We start from the raw sequence: 18,792 nt of genomic DNA on the forward strand, positions 1-18,792 counted from the left end.
ACATATATTACCATGCTAAGTGAAAGAAGCTAGTAACAAATGACCACATATTATATTTGTATATAACTTATATGAAGTGTCCAACTTTAGGGCTGGGACAAAGATGGGCGCTAGGAGGGCAAGAGCTAAAAACTATGGATTTCTTTTTGAGGTGATAAAAAAGTCTAAAATTGTGGTTGCATATATATGTGAATATATTAAAAACTACTGAATTGTACACTTTAAATGAGTGAACTGTCTATAATAAAAAACCATAATATGCAAATTGACCGAACAGCCGAACAGCAGAACGACCATCTGGACAATCATGCTATGACATGCACTGGCACCAGGCCAGCCAAGGTGGGTGTGATGCGATTGGTGGAGGGGGGCGGGCCGCCATCGCCCCGCCATCTCCCCACAGAGGGAGGCCCAGGCCACTGGCCGGCAGGGCAATCAATTGGGGGGTGAGGGGGGCTCCATGATTGGGGTCTCTGCAGAACCGGGGAACCAGGGGTGTGTGGCAGTGGACATGGGCAGCACCAGGCCAAGGCTGGTGCAGGTGGGGGGTGGGGCCGCAAAGCCGGGGCCGCGAAGCCAGAAGCCGGGGGAAGGAAGGCCTACCCTTGCACAAATTTCGTGCATCGGGCCTCTAGTATCTCAATAAGGCTATTAAAGAAAGACAGAGTGAAGGCAAGGAGTTTGAATCCCACTTACTGCCTGAGCCAATTCTCAACAGTGCAGGTGAGAAATGATGGTGTGGTGGTAAACTGGAAGAAATACATGGGTAAAAAAAAATGGACAGGGGTTGAATATGGGAATGGAAGGAAAGGGTAGAGTCTATCTAGGTTTACTGCCAAGCTTCTGTTTAGATAACTGGGTTGATGGAGATGCCAGTCACTAAAAGAGCAAAAACAACTAATACTTATATGGCACTTAATTGCCAGGCACTGTTCCAAGCACTTAGCCTGCATTAATTCCTTCAATCTTCAACAGCATTAGGTAGGTACTATTATTAGGTAGGTACTATTATTATCATTCCCATTTTACAGAAGAGAAAATAAGCTGAGAGAGTGACTTAGCCAAAGTCTGACAACTAGTAAATGGCAGAGCTGGGATTCAAACCTGGATATTCTGACTTCAGAGTCCCTCTCTTAGCCATAGTGCTGTGCTACTTCTCTGGTACAGTGAAAAGGGTTCAGATTGGGGTATAATACAACTCCCAAATTCAACACAAATACACTGATCTCATGCTGCACGCCAGGTCCTAGGCTAAGGGCAGGGCCCAAGGGGCACTCTCTCCCAACAGAAGATCCCCACATTTCCACTGTAGCCCCATCGCACTCACAGCCTCACTACAAACAAGGCAGCAAACTGCAGGTACAGAGCTACATACTCAGCCTCACCTGCCCACACCTGCCTAGCTTCAGTTCTCACTGCTTCTCTCTACAGCTATATTTTCACAGGCAATGCTCTGGGTTGGGCAGGGGGGGTTGGAGCAATAGACCAGTCCAGCAGCACAAACTTGTTTCCAGAGAAATGATGGAAAAGAGGAGAAAAGGCCAAGACACATCTCTCCAAGGGTCATTAGGCAGGCAGCTGGGGGAGGCGAACCTGAGCACGCTGTCCAAGGCGCCTCACTGCATCCAGTCCTGGCCCAAAAAAGGGAACTCCCACCAGTCAGCCCTGAGTCATTCTCTCTCAGCCCCCAAGGAAGGAGTGATTTCCTGCATGGCCCTCTGGGCAGCTCAGGCTCCTCCTATGGGCTGTGCATCCTCTTATCTCACTCCCAGCCCTCTCCCTGGTGGGGCAGACCAACCAGAGTTGGGCTGGAGTAGGCTGGTCCTCATGTTTCCTCAACAGGAAACATGGATTCAGGGTTCAGAGAGAGCCTGGCGGCTCATAAAAGCAGCTCCGAAACCAGGAAGTCTCATGGAGAATGAAAGATGGAGGGCTGACCAAATTGAGTCCCCTGCAGCTCTCTCGCTTGGGGTCACTGCTAGGCATCTACTGATTCTTTTCCCATTTACTTAAATTAAGTCTCTCTGGATGCCTATTTTGAACTTAGCCTCATACTGTGGGAGAGACTCACGCCAGGCCCTGTGCTAAGCATGTAATGTTAAATCAATGCATAAAATGAGGAATCAGAGGTCCTAGTCAGGGTGTCTATGTAGTAATTAAAGAACAGACTTTGGAGTCAAACAGACCTTAATTCAAATCTCAGCTCTGCTCCTTAGTAATGACTTTAGACAACCCATTTAATTCATCACAGCCTCTATTTTCTCTTCTATAAAGTAAGGAAAAGGGCACCTAATAGAGTCATTGTGTGATGAAATGAGACATGCAAATGTTTATTAATGGTAGCTGGTAGGATAATGGTAGGATAGGAAATCAGGGAAGAAGAGCCTAACTTGGAGGAGTGAATTAAAATGACAATCCCCACTTGTTTAGCTAAGGTGGAGACAGCATGGCTGTTTATGTACCAAAGCACCTCAACAGAGGCACAAAAATTTTGAGGGGACACAGAGGAAGGACAGGTTGTAAGTATGCAACCCAAATGTCCTCAAGGCAGCCTTATATTCAGTTAGAACAGCTCAGTCCCTATTCCACATTCTCAGGGAAGTCCACACCCTCCCCTGTTTTTACTAGGACTCTGTAAGGGTCTACATCCTCATAATCATCTCTCAACCTGAATCCCTGCTTTTGCTAAATTATTTTATTTTATTTTATTATTATTTCCAGTACTACAGATGTCCCCTATTTCCCCCCTCCACCCAGCCCTAGCCTCACCCCAGACCTTCCCCACACTATTGTTTCTGTCCATGTGCTATGCATCTATAATAATGAAAGCATAATATGCTAATTAGACTGGACAGCTGACCAACCTTCCGGACGTCCTTCCAGACAACCTTCCAGAGGCAAGCTGCCAAGCCCCTTGCACGAATTTTGTGCATTAGGCCTCTAGTATGTACATATACGTTCCCCTCTAAGATCTCTCCGTCTGTTCCATGCATCCATGCCTCTTGCTAAATTCTTGATCACTAGGTTGCTCACTTTCCATAGCTGCCATCCTCTTTCAACTCCACAGGTATCAGAAAAAGTATTTCTCCCTGTTCCCAAATCACCATGAATATCAGGTATTGTGTATAGGACACTTTTACTGAATGTCTGGGGTATTCATGGGGAAGCTAAGCATTCACAGAAGAGGGTGTAAAGTTAAAACTGAATATTAGGCATCACTGGTGTAAAATTTCCCCCCGACAGTCCTCCTACTGGAATTTCTCTCTGGTGAAGCTTCTTCTTTTCCTCAGGTTGCTGTCATTTACTAGCCCTCCTCTTTCTCAGGAGTTAGCACAGAACATGCCAAAAGTCCCACCAACTTCATATTCAGCAAATGTAGTTCTATAACACCTTCCTATCGAGGTCATGCCCAAAGGCTCACCATGTTGTTTCTGATCACAAGAGAGCTACTGATGCCTCTGAAAGGAATGTGAAATTGCAGTTGTCTTTTCAAATTAGCCTTTCCCTCCAAAAGACTCTCTAAGAAGTAGTGACTTGGGGGCTGATCTTGAATCAGAAAGAAAGTTCTAGCAGGCTGACATTGGAGGGTTGTGCCTGGGGAAGCAAGGAAACAAGGCTCTGTGGCAGGATGAGGGAGAGACTCCAAGAACTGGGAGATGAAAGGTCAAAGGGCTGTGTTCTAGCATCTCGAGATGAGTCTCGTGTGGATTCATGAAAGAATTTTAAGCAGAGAAAGAATAAAAGCAAGTTTGAGCTTCAGAAAAAGGACAGAGTAAGGAGATACCATTTGTTAACTATCAGAATGGCAGACTTAAAACAGCACTGAAAAAGGTGTGGGGAAAGTAGCATGCTTTAACACACTGCTAGAGGAGTAAATGGAACAAGCATTTTGGAGAGAAGTTGGGCAATTTTAGGAAAGTGATGGGGAGATGGAGACTCCAAGTGCCTGGAGCAACCTATCTCGGACTTTCCGACTGGATGAAAACACAGGTGTTGGAAATCTGGGGAAATGGTGAGACAAGGGCAACGGCACAGGTACAGGCTCGAGAGAGCCAATTCTCTTCTCAGTCACTGTTCAGTGACATTATGTTAGTAGCTTGAAATTAGCCATGGTTGGGTATTTACACCGCAAAAAGCAGCAAATGCTACAAAACAAGACTTCATCTCGTCCTGCCCCCAGAGAGCAGTTTAACAGCATTCCACTTACTGCCTGAGCCCATCCTCATCCAGCAACCCCTTGAGTTCTTTCAGCAATGGCTGCACTTTGACCTTACATGCCAACAGAAAGCCCAGGCCTGCTGCTCTGGGCTGGACCTTAAGCAGCCTACTGGACTCTAAGTGGTCTCCCTAGGCCTAGTCCAGTTCCTGCTTGATATTCTAAAGAAGTAGAGGACTGGGGAAGGCACCTCTTTCCAGCTGTGTGGGAGCAGAGAAAAATGGGGAAATGACAGGACAGGTAGCTGGACCTCCTTCCATGCAGGAGCAGAAGCCCTCATCTCAACTCTGACAGTCACAGACAAGCCTCTTGTCTTGTGGGCTCTGCACCCTTAACCACTACTATACCAGCTTCCTGTAGAAGTCACCGGACTTGGTAAAAGCTGGATGCTGGAGTGGAGGGAGAATGAAGAATTGAAGATCATTGTCAGATTTCAGGCTTAAACGCCCAGGTAGGTTATGGTGAGATGTGAGCATAGGAAGAAGAAGAAAAGATCTGACAGGGTGTATTGGAGTTAGTAATCGTTTTTTGGGGGGGACTCGGTGAGTTGAAGTGCCTGTGGAACAACAAACAGAGATGTCTAAGAAGTAACTTGAGAATTTTAAGATCAAGAGAGTGATAAAGACTTGGGAATTACTGCTATATAGATGCACATGAAGCTATGAGATCACTCGGGCAATATAAAGGGCAAAGCAAGGCTATCTGGGGAACAGCAACATTTAAGAGAAAGAGCAAAGAAAGAAAGAAACGGGGTGGGGAGTAGGAGGAACTAGGAGAATGTGATACGCAGAACCCAAAGAAGGAGAAGAATATCAAATGTTGCGGAAAGGTTGAGTATGATAAGGATTAAGATGAGAGACACAATGAGGTTATTGTGGCTGGGCCAGAGTAAAGACAGTGGTAGGAAATGAGATTTAAGTAGGCAGGGACCAGGTCAGGCAGGATTTTGTGTGCCAGTAGGAGGTGTCTGGATTTTATTCTAAGTGCAGTAGGATCATTAGAAAAATTTAGCAGGGGAGCAAAGAAATACGATTTGCAGTCTAAACATAGCCCTACATTACGTGGAAGACAGATGAAAGGGGTGGAGTGGAGACAGTTAGGAAGCTATTGCAGTCATTCAGACTTGGACTAGGATGGTAGGAGAAGAGGTGGTAAAAAGTGTTCAGATTCAGGATACATTTTTAAAAGATATCTGGGTACTAATGAAAAAATAAAAGATATCTGATTGAACTCAAGATAAGAGAAAGACAGAAACCAAAGAGTACTGAGATTTGGGGTTTGATCAACTGAGTAGTGTTGCCATTTATAGACGTGGATAAGACTAGGAAAAAATAAAACAGGTTTAGGCATGGGAACCAGAATCAAGAGTTTTATTTTGGCCATCTTAAGAATAATACGCCCATTGGACATACAAGTAGAGATGCAATCCAAATCTGGAAGAAAGTTAGACATATTAATTTTGAAATCATCAGTATATACATAGCATCAAAGCCACGGGCCTATATGAACATTAAAGCTGTCTTTCCTCTCTCACTTGACCTGATAGAGGTTGGATGGCCATTGGTTGGGGGCTGGGAGAGGCATCCAAAATCATCCCCATTGGGCAAAGGCAGCTGGTCTTTGAACCTGAGAGCTGGACAGGAACCAGGACTAACCTGGCTCAGAGACTTCGTGCAAAGAAATGATGCCAGAGAAACTAAGACCTCACAGGAAGGCTGAAGGATTTCCATTTCCCTCCTCTTTCTCCCCTCCCCTTAAGGTGCCATTCCATTCCCTGTGGACTTTACAAATGTTCTATGTTAAAAGCATTAATTTGGGAGGAAGAGAGAAAGGTGATATTAAGGACACTCAAACCTGTAGAGCCAGCAATGGGAGCTCCAACTCCCTGTGGGAGTTTATGTGGCATATTACTCCCCCCCTCCCCTGCCCCAGCCTGCAAGAGTCAAAGCTTCTGAGAGTTGACATAAAAGCCACCCGTAGTTACAGCCTTCCAGGAGGAGGCCTGGGCTTCAGACAAGGGGTCATCGCCCACTATTCTGCTGCTAATGTGAGGAAGATGAGCATGAGCTGAAGAGCTGAGACCAACCATCCCCTGATTTCAAGCCAACTAGATAAAAATACTGAAGACTAGTGCTTCTCTAACTTTAATGTGTATTCGAATCATCTGGCGATTTTGGTAAAATGCAGATTCTATTTTGGTTCATCTCGGGTAGGGCCCAAGATTCTGCATTTCTAACAAGTGCCCAGGTAATGCTTTTGCTGCTGGTCTACTGACCACACTTTGAACAGCAAAGAATGAGAGGCAGCTGTGGAGCTACCCACAATGAAAGGGGCATGTCCAGTTCCAGGGAGAATGTGTTCACTTGTGCACAAAGTCACAGAACCTATTAAAATGGAAATAGCCACCATTTTGTTGTGGTTGTGTGGCAGGTGGTCATTTCTTGGCACTACACTTTCCAAGAGCATCACATGGTTGTTAAGCACTTGGTTCCTGAGCTTTACCTCTGAGTAGGCATATGATCTGAGGCAAACCTTCAACCTCTCTTCATCTTAATTTGCTCACCTCTCTAATGGGAGTAATAAGACTATTGTGAGGATTAGCTAAGTCAATAGATATGAAGCACTTAAAACATGGCAGCACAGTAAGTGCTCACTGTTAGCAAATGTTACTATTTTTGTTGATAACACGCCCTTCTATAATAGTCAACTTAGACACACATGGACGCTGAGTCTCCTTTTGATACATGGTCAAATTATAACCCCCATCTCATTCCCACCAAAAAGCCTGTATCCTCTCTTTCAAATCCCTCCTACCCGCTTGTCCCCTTCCCCCTCCCCTGGCCCCTGGCCCCAGTGTGGTCTGGATAGGCCCCACAGGGGCAGGGACAGGGACAGGACGTGGGGCTGTATCTGACAGGAACCTGAGGGGTTGGCCCGGGAGGGGATTGGGGCCCGGCTTCCTGAGGGAGGATGGGCTAAGGCAGGCACACAGTGCCGGAGAAGATGCCCTCCTGGGCCCTCTTGGTGGTCACCTCCTGCCTCTTCCTGGCTCCCCCAAACCTGGCACAAGTCACCAGCCAAGGTGAGGTGTATGGAGGGTGGATCTCACCTATAGCCAGGAAGAGGGAGCCCTGGGAGGGATGCAAGTTAGGAGGCTCCCACTGGTCCCCTATCTTTCTCAAACATGCCTGGAAGGACCCAGAGCCCAACTCACCAGCTGTTCCTCAGATGCCTCCTTGCTGGCCTTGGACTCAGAGCCTCTGAACTGTTTTTCTCAAACATTTGAGGACCTCACTTGCTTCTGGGATGAGGAAGAGGCAGCACCCAGTGGAACATACCAGCTGCTGTATGCCTACCCAGGGTATGTGCTGGGCTGTGCCCCACTCCCCTGCACCTGTCCTGTTCTTACCTCAGCTGAGCCCTGCTCCAGTAGCTTCCCTGCCTTTGGCCCCATAAGAGAATTACTTCAAGTACATGCCTTCAGTAGCCACTTAATGAATTGATGTGCTTTGGATAGATCCAGCTCAAGCCTCTACATAACCCCTCATCCAACCTATCCCAGGCACTGAGAAAAAAGAGATAGCAATGAAAATAGAAGTAGGGCTTGGGGCCAGCCTGGGTCCTGAGGGTGGCTTGGGTAGGTAGGTTGGACTTTTCCTCTGCCCACAGGGAGGAGCCCCGTGCCTGCCCCCTGAGTTCCCAGAGTGTGTCTCCCTTTGGAATTCGATATGTGTGCCAGTTTCCAGCCCAGGATGAAGTTCGTCTCTTCTTCCCACTGCACCTCTGGGTGAAGAACGTGTTCTTGAACCAGAATCTGACCCAGCGGGTGCTCTTTGTGGACAGTGTGGGTAAGGGCCATCCTCCATCACCCTGGCTCCTCTATTTGCTGCCCCCAGGCTAGATCATAGAGTCAGACCAGTTGGTGCTCTTTCAGGACAACATGCATGGTCTCCATTACTAGACCCCCAGAGACACCTCAAGACACCCTCATTCCTCCCAGCCTTGGCATTGAGACCTAGACTTCATTTCACATCAGAGATACCCTGGCCTTCCCATCATTAACCTATTCATTTACACACTCATTCAACAGTGCCAGGCGACAAGTATACAGAGATCCCTGCTCTTGATGAAAAGAGATCCCCACTCTTGAGGAGCACTGAGTCTAACTAACTTGGAATGAGGTCACTGTTCTCATGAGAAAAGGAAAACAGGATAAGGAGTCTCCCTGCCCTGTCCTCCAAGAGAGCCAATTTAGCCTCCAGCACCCCTCTCTACAATCCATGGGTTAAACTGTAGACTGTGACATTCAGACAGTTCTGATGTGCTCTATCTTGCCCTCAGGCCTACCAGCTCCCCCCAATATCATCAAGGCCATGGGCGGGAGCCAACCAGGGGAACTTCAGATCAGCTGGATGGCCCCAGCTCCTGAAATCAGTGATTTCCTGAGGCATGAACTCCGCTATGGCCCCAAGGATCCCAGGAACTCCACTGGTCCCACAGTCATGCAGTTGCTGTCCACAGAAACCTGCTGCCCAGCTCAGTGGAGGCCAAACCCAGCCCCAGCTCTGGGCCAGACTCCATGTGCACAGCCCCAACAGGATGGACTAGAACAGACCTCCCTAACTAGAGAAGTATTCTGGCCTTCTTCCACTCCACTTCCTATCTCCTACCCAGAATTATTTTGCCCCAAGAAAGGACAGGCCATACTTTGGGGATACTAGATTGGGTTGGTCCTCGGGGAGTTAGTACAAACTCTGATTGGTCCTCAGGAACTGTGTCTATTTAGGGATCTTCCACTCTGGGTCATTCATACCAACAAAGTTGAGAGCTTCAGGCCTCCAAATTAATGGGGACTTCCCTAAAAAACCCTGACCACCACCTGAAAACCACTGACCTGGCCTCCAGTCTGTGTGCATATCTATCCAGTAAGGAACTGAGCATCTTTCCACAGGCATGCTGTGGGGCTTCAAATATAAGAGATGGAGGCTGTCTTGGCTGAGAGGCAGACCTAGATTCTGAGACTGGGATTCTTCTCTCAAGGCTCCGTCTCTGACAGTGATGAGTGGAAGCTGCCTCATCTCAGGGCTCCAGCCTGGGAATTCCTACTGGCTCCAGCTGCGCAGCCAACCTGATGGGGTCTCCTTCCATGGCTCTTGGGGACCCTGGTCCCACCCTGCGACTGTGGACCTGCCTGGAGATGCAGGTGAGTCATAAAGGAATGGGGAGATGAAGAGGAAAGAAAAAGGTCTTTAGGGAGGCATGGGCTGGACATGGAAGCTCTGATAACCCTGGTCCTTCCTGATGACCTCAAACTTGCAACAGAGAACTATGTTCAGGGAGAAAACAAAGAATTGGAGTAAATGTTCCAAGTTATATATGTTAAGATGATCTGGATACCATATAGAGTAGAAGCCTGTGGGCCCTAATGTGACTTCCTTCTCTGATTCAGTGGAAATTGGACTACAATGCTTTACCCTGGACTTGAAGAATGTTACCTGTCAGTGGCAGCAACAGGACCATGCTAACTCCCAAGGCTTCTTCTATCACAGCAGGCCATGGTGCTGTCCCAGAGACAGGTGAGAGTTGAATTGCTGGTTGAGCTTGATGTCATGGGAGAGAGGCACAATCTTGCCAAAAGAAGGGAGAGGTTGTTCTTGGTCCTCTTCACTCCCCTCCCTGTCCCAAAACCAAATGGCCTCCATGCTCTCATCCTCCAATGGGTGTTTTATCTTCTCAACCTCTCCCCATACCCACTGGGAATGTCTTGGGTTAGTTCAGTTTTAATCATGTCACCTGGACCACTGCAACAGCCTATATTCTCATTCACCTCCAACTCATCCCCCATGCTGTTGACAGAGTGACCTTTGTTAATCTCAGATTTTGCCTGGCCTTCCCTTACTCAAATATGTACTGCAACTTTCACTATCAAATCCAATCAAAACTTTGCCTGGTCTTCAAGAAATTCCACCAAACATCTCATTGATTTGTCACCCCCACCATACCCAATCTATAATCAAGGCTTGTTGATCTTGCGTATTAAATATCCTAATACAGGCCACCATCAACTCTCACTTGGGTGCCTGAGAATATTCATTAACTGATCACCTCTTGAATCCTCAAATCATTCTCCACACAGGAGCTGCAGTGATCTTTTAAAAGTGAAAACATGAACATAACACTTCCTACTTAAAAATCTTCAATTGATCTTAGGATAAAGAATTCTATCATGCCCTTAGAAAGTTCTAAAGACTCAGCCCTTACCTCAGCCTTAAGCCTCTGGTTATACTGTGCTGTCTTTTGCTCTCCATGCTCTAGTACTGGTCTTCTTGGGTTCCCTCTTATTTGCCATATTCCCTCCTGCCTCTGGGTCTTTGCCCATGCTGTTTACCCAGCTCTCCTGCCTTTACTTAACTTCCACTTATCCTTCAGATAGACCTCAACTCAAATGTCACCTCCTCAGGGAACCTTCCCCTGACCTTCCAATAGCACACTACTATACATCCTTGTTGTACCAGGTACCTCTCCTTCTTAAGTACTTATCATAGTTACAATTTTACATTTATAATTTATATGTTTACTTGGTTGATAATAAAATGTTCTCTCAGCCCTGGCTAGGTAGTTCAGTTGGTTGGAGCGTCATCCCACACACCAAAAAGGTAGCGGGTTTGATTCCCAGTCAGGACACATACCTAGGCTGCAGGTTTGATCCCCCATTGGGGCACATGTAGGAAGCAACTGATCAATGTTTCTCTCTCACAGCAGTGTTTCTCTCTCTCTCTCTCTCTCTCTCTCTCTCTCTTTTCCTCTCTCAAATCAATAAACATATCTTTAGGTGAGGATAAAATATTTTTTTTCTGACAGAATTCCAGTTGGAAAAGGCTAATCTTGACTATACAGGATCCATGAAGGCAAAGTCAGTGTCTGTTTACACTCACCAATGTATTTTCACCTATCACAGTGCCTGGAATATAGTAGGTGTTCAGTAAAAAATTGTTGAATGAATGAATAATGAAACAACACTACTCACAGTTTCAATGTATTTTTCCAGTTTTTCTATACATTTATATATGTCTATACATAATAATTTTCAGCATAAATTGCACATATCTGTATATATATATTTTATATATTATATTTACTTTTTTACTTAAAAATATGCCTTGGAGATCATTAAAAATGCAACTCATTGTTTTTAATAACTGCATAGATTTCCATGTATACAGGTGCCTTGAATGGATTCAAGGATGACAAAACTGAAGTTATCCTTTCCTCCACCAAAACCTGCTACTCCTCTTATTGTCCTCCATCCTACCACCAGCTCAATTTTTCAGGCCTGAAACATGAAAATTACCCTGGACTTCTGCCATTTCTATACCCTTAAAATCCAATCAGAAATACTTATTTCTACCTGTTCAGTATCTCTTGAATCCATCTATTTCCCTCAACCCCCATTGCCCACAACCCTATTTTCATATCCTCATCACTTTGCACATGGAAACCATGTGCAATGTCCTAATGGATTTCTCTCCTACTCTATCCTCACAAATCCTTTTCTACAAACTGCAGTTAGAATGATCTTCCTAAAGTATAAAGCCAATTGTGACAATTCCTGTTTAAAATCTTTTTAAAAACATTCATTTTATTGCTTTTTTTTTTTTACAGAGAGGAAGGGAGAGGGATAAAGAGTTAGAAACATCTATCAGCTGCCTCCTGCACACCTCTTACTGGGGATGTGCCCACAACCAAGGTACATGGCCTTGACCGGAATCGACCCTAGGACCTTTCAGTCCGCAGGCCGACGCTCTATCCATTGAGCCAAACCAGTTGGGCCCTATTTAAAATCTTTTAATGTCTCTGTAGTTACTACATGATTGAGTTCAAGCTCCTTAGAAAGGCCACAGGGCCATCCATGACCGTGGTCTGCCCTCTCACATTTACCACTCACCACCAGGGTGATAAAAGCATTCTACACCACTTCAAATTTCCCCCAAAGCATCATATCTCTTATTTGTGCCCAAGCATGTGCCTCAAATGCCCGTTTGTCCCCTTTGCCTCCTATTTATAGTCCAAGACTCAGTTTAAGCACTGCCTTGTCCAAGAAGTATTCTCTGACCCTCCCATTTTGGGGAAGATCATCTGCCTTGATACTCCCCAACCAGCCTGTGCACAGCACAGAAAAATACCATCTGTTTGTTTGTCTGCCTCTCCCACTGAAATGAGAGCTCCTTGAAGATTACTTCTCTATGTATTCATAGGGCCTAGCACAGTGCCAGGCACACAGTTTCAATAATTTGGTGAATACATGAGTAAACATAAAATACATAAAATGATAAATAATTTTTGTAATAACTAGCCACTTACAGGTTAGCCACTTACAGGAAGTCGACATGACATGATTCATTTGTTTAATAAACAATTATCAAGCACTGTGCCAAGCACTGAGGATAGAATGACAAATAAAACAGAAAAGGTTCCAACATTTGGGGGACTTAAATTTTAGTGGGAGGAGAGGAGGGAGTGACAAACACGGTTATAGGATAGAGACTAAGTGGGAGGATGGGGCGGGGCTGCTAATTTAGACTGAGTGGTCAGAGAGTCTCACCAAGGTGACAAATAAGCTAAAACCTAAAAGGCAAGAAGGAATAAGTCACTGAAAATCTAGAGCCAGAGCAATCTAAGGCAAAGTGAAATGCAAAGACTGCGTTTGGCATAACTGTAGCAGAGAAAGAAGGCCCCTGTGAATGAAGGGTGGTAAACTGGTCTGAGAATTATAGAACAAGAAAATGGTGAGGTAGGGAGGAGCTAAATCATATAGAGTACTGAAGGCCCTGGTATGTATAGAGTTTGGATTTTATTCCAGGTGGGATGGGAAGTCATTAAAGGATTTTAAGCGAAAGAGTGACATAATATGATTTACATTTTAAAAAGATATGCTTCTTGCTCTAGCTGGTTTTGATTCAGTGGCTAGAGCGTCAGCCTGCAGACTGAAGGGTCCTGGGTTCGATTCCAATCAAGGGCACATGCCCGGGTTGTGGGTTCGATCCCGGGGGGTGGGGGAGGGGGGAATGTGCAGGAGGCAGCCGATCAATGATTCCTTCTCATCATTGATGTTTCTATCTCTCTCTCCCTCTCCTTTCCTCTTTGAAATCAATAAAAATATATATTTTTTTAAAAAGCAGATCTTTTTGAAAAAATATATTTTTATTGATTTCAAAGAGGAAGGGAGAGGGAGAGAGAGATAGAAACATCAATGATGAGAAGGAATCATTGATCGGCTGCCTCCTGCATGCCCCCTATTGAGGATCAAGCCCGCAACCTAGGCGTGTACCCTTGACCGGAATCGAACCCGGGACCCTTCAGTCCACAGACCGACGCTCTATCCACTGAGCCAAACTGGCTAGGGCAGATCTGCTTCTTTGTGAAATTATAAAGAGGTGAGAGTAGAAGCAGGATCACCAGTTAGACATATGCATTAATCCAGGCAAGAGATAATGGTGGTTGCATCTAATGTGGCAGTGGTCAAGATAAAAACAATTGGGCAGATTTGTGATATATTCTGGACATTATCAGATCAACATTTTGGAAGCAAATTCTGGTAGCTGTGTGGAGGACAAATTGAAGGGAGTGGCAAAAATGGAGGTGGAAAAGCCAGTTAGGAGGTTGTTGTAATAATCTAATAGTACAATAACATATAGAGGTGACTAAGAGAACTGCTGTATGAGAACAGATTTTTGTTGTTGTTGTTGTTGTTAATCCTCGCTGGAAGATATTTTTCCCATTATTTTAAAGAGTGGTAGGGAGGGGGAGAGAGGAGAGAGAGAGAGAAACATTGATGTGAGAGAGCCACATCAATTGGTTGCCTCCCACTGGTACCCCAAATGGGATGGGAAACCTGCATCCCAGTATGTGCCCTTAAGTGGAATTGAACCTGTGACCCTTCGGTTCTCGGGCTGACACTCTAACCACTTAGCACACCATCCAGGGCTGAAAACAGGTTTAAAACATAGGATGTTTTTCTGCAGAATGGTGACGGTTTTTAACCTTTGAAACAATCCTGTGAAATAGGTATTATTAACCCATTTTACAAATGGGGAAATTGGGACAAGGATAAACCAAATAATTTGCCCAGTTATACACCAACAAGCCAAGACCTGAACTCGATATAGCCCATGCTATTTTCATGTATCATCTAGCTCCTTTCTTAAGAGGAAGAGGCCGGGGGGCACCAAAGCAAATGTCAGAAAACAAAACATTATGGCATGAAGACAGAGCAAGCCCTGGAGGCCCACCCAAGAGAGGAGTTAGATGATAATCCATGCAGGGCATCGCTCCTGTGGGATGGAGAATATCAGGATTAGTCTCTGAGACAGGCCTAATTCAATGATTCTATGTGGCTGATTCTTAGAGACCCCATCTGGGAGAAGTGTGAAGAGGAGGAGAAAAATCCAGGATTACAGCCCTCCCAGGTCTCCCGCTGCCACTTCAAGTCACGAAATGACAGTGTTATTCACATCCTTGTGGAGGTGACCACAGCCCAGGGTGCTTTTCACAGCTACCTGGGCTCCCCTTTCTGGATCCACCAGGCTGGTAAGAACTTTCTTCCTTTCTGCTCCCCCACAGCCCCTCCCCCAACTGCATCTGACCCTGTGCCCAGAAGCACCAACTCTTGACACTTCTGACCCATGGCCCCGGTGGCATGATGTCTCATGCACAGAAGGGCTTAGGCCAGTCCCTGATGGCATCCCTGTAGTGCGCATCTCCACTCCAAACTTGCACTGGAGGGAGGTCTCCAGCGGGCAGCTGGAACTGAAATGGCAGCACCCATCATCCTGGGCCGCCCAAGAGACCTGCTATCAGCTCCGATACACAGGAGAAGGCCATCAGGACTGGAAGGTAAGACCAAGGAACAAATGCCCACAGACCTCACCACACAGGGTATTCCTGAGTTTCATCATGCCTGTTATCAGGGGTGAGGGCGTCCGTGTGTCCATGTCTAGGCTTGCATATCTGTGTTTCTATGATTCAACTGGTATCTTAACTTCTCTTTGGCATCTGATACTGCTGACTACTCCCATTTTATATTTTCTCTTCCCTTTGCTGCTGCGATACCTGTCTCTCCTGATTCTCATGCTCTCTCGGACCAAACCTCATTTTCCTTTCCTGGCTCTTCCTTTTCCACCCTTCCTTGATATGTTGTGCTTCCTACAGGCCCATCCTAGATTCTTTTCTAGATAAACATAGTATAGGCTTTCCTTAGGAGAGTGCTTCAACTCCATGGTTTTAACAACCTTATATTAACCATCCCAGACTTACCATATGGGAACAAACTTCTACCATAGGCAAATTACTTAAACATTTGAAGTCCCACTTATTGGTGAAATGAGAATAAATATATCTACCTTCCAGAGTTACAGTAAAGATTAATTATATAAATGTCTAGCACACTGACAGATAGAAGGTACTCATATACATTAGTTAAATCTTAGTTTCTTTCTCTACTTTTATTCTTATTTACCACCTACACAGTATATACAACTTCTTACCAGCTAGATCTACTTAAAGCCCCCAGAGGCCATTCAGACTCTTACAGTAGTTCCCCCTTATCTGTGGGAGATACATTCAAAGACCCCTAGTAGAGGACTGAAACCGTGGACAGTACCGAAGCATATATATATACTATGTTTTTTCCTATAAATACATACATACACTTTATGGTTTCTCTTTGGCATATCCAAATTACCAGCATCACTACTCTTGCACTTTGGGGCTATTAAGTAAAATAAGGGTTACTTGAACACAAGCATTGCAATACCTTGACAGCTACATAGGGACTATCAGGCAGGACACAGGGATGATTCGCATCTTGGGTGAGATGGAGCAGGATGGTGTGAGCGCTCATCATGCTATTCAGAATGGCAGGCATTTAAAAACTTACAAATTAGCCCCAGCCAGTTTGGCTCAGCGGATAGAGCTTCGACCTTCGGGCCAAAGGGTCCCAGGTTCGATTACAGTCAAGGGCACGTACCTTGGTTGCAGGCTCCTCCCCGGCCTGGGCCCTGGTCAAGGTTCGTGCAGGAGGCAACCAATCAATGTGTTTCTCTCACATCGATGTTTCTTTGTCTTTCCCTCTCTCTCCCACTCTCCCTAAAAATCAATGGAAAATATCCTCAGGTGAGGATTAACTATAGTAGGGAAGCCACCACAGTTAGGTACATTTAAAAAAATAAAATAAAAACTTACAAATTATTTATTTCTGTAATTTTTTCATTTAATATTTTTAGAACATGATTGACTAGGTAACTGAAACCATACAGAGTGAGACCATGAATAAGGAGGGACTACTATATATCCAAAACTTAACTCATCTACAGTAAAGCATGCAAATATTTTTTAACTATGTGGTTGATTAATTTATACATGTGTATACACCAGTGGTCGGCAAACCGCGGCTTGCAAGCCGCATGTGGCTCTTTGGCCCCTTGAGTGTGGCTCTTCCACAAAATACCACGTGCGGGCGCGCACGTACAGTGCGAAGTTGACTTAAAACTTTAAGTAAAGTTTATTAAGTTAATTTTAGGGAACGTTGTGGAGTGAAAAAAGATGTAGTGTCGAGGATTGAGAAAGGTATGTTGAGATGGTTTGGACATATAGAGAGGATGAACGAAAGGAGATAGACAAAAGAAGTATACGAGTGTGGATGGGAGAGTTGGAAGGGGTTGACCTCAGCGAATGTACCTCAATCAGATTGAGGACGTTTTTAGTAAAGGCCAGCTTTAGGAGTACCTTAATTAAGTTAATAACAATGTACCTACCTATATAGTTTAAATTTTAAAAATTTGGCTCTCAAAAGAAATTTCAATCATTGTACTGTTGATATTTGGCTCTGTTGACTAATGAGTTTGCCGACCACTGGTATACACCCATGTAACCATTATCCAGACCACAATATGTTATTTCTAGCACCCTGGAAACTCCTCATACCCCTATAGTCATAGGACCTCCCTTCCAAGGTAACCACTATTCCAACATTACTATTGATAAGTTTGACTGTTGTTGAACTTGATAAAATGGAACCATACAGTATTTCTTCCTCAAACTTATTTCTTCTCTGTACCATCTCTGACAATGGCACCACCACTTACCCAGTTACCCAAGCTTGGAATCCTCCTCGATTCTTCTTCCTTTTGCCTTGTCTCTTCCCCCTAATTATTAACAAGTTGAATTTATTGTACTAACAGTTCTCCAATCCCTCCTACCACTGCCTTAGCCTCCTCTTTGACTGTCCAGCCTGCCTATCCAGTCTGCATACTGAACTACTCTGTAGTCCCCAGTCAAGCAACTCAGACTGTACTAAATGCTCCTTTGTGCTCCGGGTGCCTTACTTATATCATTACTAGAGGCCCAGTGCACGAAATTCGTGAAAGGGGCTTGGCCCTCACAGCTGCAGCAGCCACAGCAGCTGCCTCGGCCCTCACAGCCCCAGCTTCATCTGGAAGGACGTCTGGAAGGTTGTTCAGTTGTCCGGTCTAATTAGCACATTACACTTTTATTATTATAGACTAGAGGCCCGGTGTATGAATTCGTGCATGGGTGGGGTCCAGCTGGCCTGCCCTGTTTGGCATGGGGGTGAGGGGCAGGTAGGGGGTGGGGCTGGCTGGGGGGAGGGGCCAGCTCCACCCACTGGTTGAACTACCTGTCAAACTCCCGGTTCAGGGGACAATTTGCATATTAGCCTTTTATTATATGATTATAGCACTAATTACTTATAATTATTTACTTGTTTGCATGTCTTCCTTAGTAGACATGCAAGAGACCATGTTTCATGTACCTTCTTCCCCAGTGCTAGCCCAATACTTGGCATATCACAAGCAGTTCATAAAAACTTGCTAGATGATTAAGTTAATAAAGCTTCCCTGCTTGTACACAGGATACTTGTGCCCTCTGCTTGGAATCTGTCCTTGCAACCCCAACACTAGCATAATTCTGGCATCCTCTGCTGAATGCGTGTGACTTGCAAAGGGTCCTTAGTATTTGAGTGCCTGAGATTTCATTGCTTCTGACAGGATGTCATGTGTCCCCGTCAGTGTGCGTGCACCAGGATCTCTGTCAGGGTGTATCGTGTGTATTTGTGTCAGGATGAGTAGTTCTCCGTGCAGATGAGGTCTGTGTGTCAGGGTGTCAGGGCGCTTCTCTCGAGGTGGGCTTGCCTCGGGCATGGTGAGGCCGCAGGAAGGGGGAGATGTTCTATCTCCAGGTTTCCGCAGGGATGCGTGTTTCCTGTCCGTGAGGCATTTTGAGGGGATCCCCTGGGTTTCAAAGTGGCAGGGTTTTGGTCCAACAAATGCCGATCTCTTAAGGACCGGATGCCCGCCCATCCGCACCTGAAGCATAACCACCTTCTCGCTTCTCCTCTGCGCAGGTGCTGGAGCCGCCTCTGGGGGCCCAGGGAGAGACCTTGGAGCTGCGCCCGCGCTCCCGCTACCGGTTACAGCTGCGCGCCAGGCTCCACGGACCCACCTACCAAGGCCCCTGGAGCGCCTGGTCCGCCCCAGTGCGGGTAGAGACCGCCTCGGAGA

General features: G+C 45.7%; 1 protein-coding gene across 1 annotated transcript in view; it reads left to right on the top strand.

The window, feature by feature from the left end:
- Positions 1–7,219: 7,219 nt before the first annotated feature.
- Positions 7,220–18,792, top strand: part of MPL (MPL proto-oncogene, thrombopoietin receptor) — a 15,716-nt gene continuing 4,143 nt past the window's right edge. Inside the window, exons 1-9 of the mRNA XM_005866087.2 lie at positions 7,220–7,298; positions 7,445–7,577; positions 7,886–8,064; positions 8,558–8,847; positions 9,257–9,419; positions 9,666–9,792; positions 14,622–14,803; positions 14,967–15,109; positions 18,636–18,791. Coding sequence (XP_005866149.1) covers positions 7,220–7,298; positions 7,445–7,577; positions 7,886–8,064; positions 8,558–8,847; positions 9,257–9,419; positions 9,666–9,792; positions 14,622–14,803; positions 14,967–15,109; positions 18,636–18,791 — 1,452 coding nt within the window. The remainder of the gene's footprint in view (positions 7,299–7,444; positions 7,578–7,885; positions 8,065–8,557; positions 8,848–9,256; positions 9,420–9,665; positions 9,793–14,621; positions 14,804–14,966; positions 15,110–18,635; position 18,792) is intronic.

This window comes from Myotis brandtii, unplaced genomic scaffold (genome assembly GCF_000412655.1).
Source record: "Myotis brandtii unplaced genomic scaffold, ASM41265v1 scaffold220, whole genome shotgun sequence".
Taxonomy (NCBI): domain Eukaryota; kingdom Metazoa; phylum Chordata; class Mammalia; order Chiroptera; family Vespertilionidae; genus Myotis; species Myotis brandtii.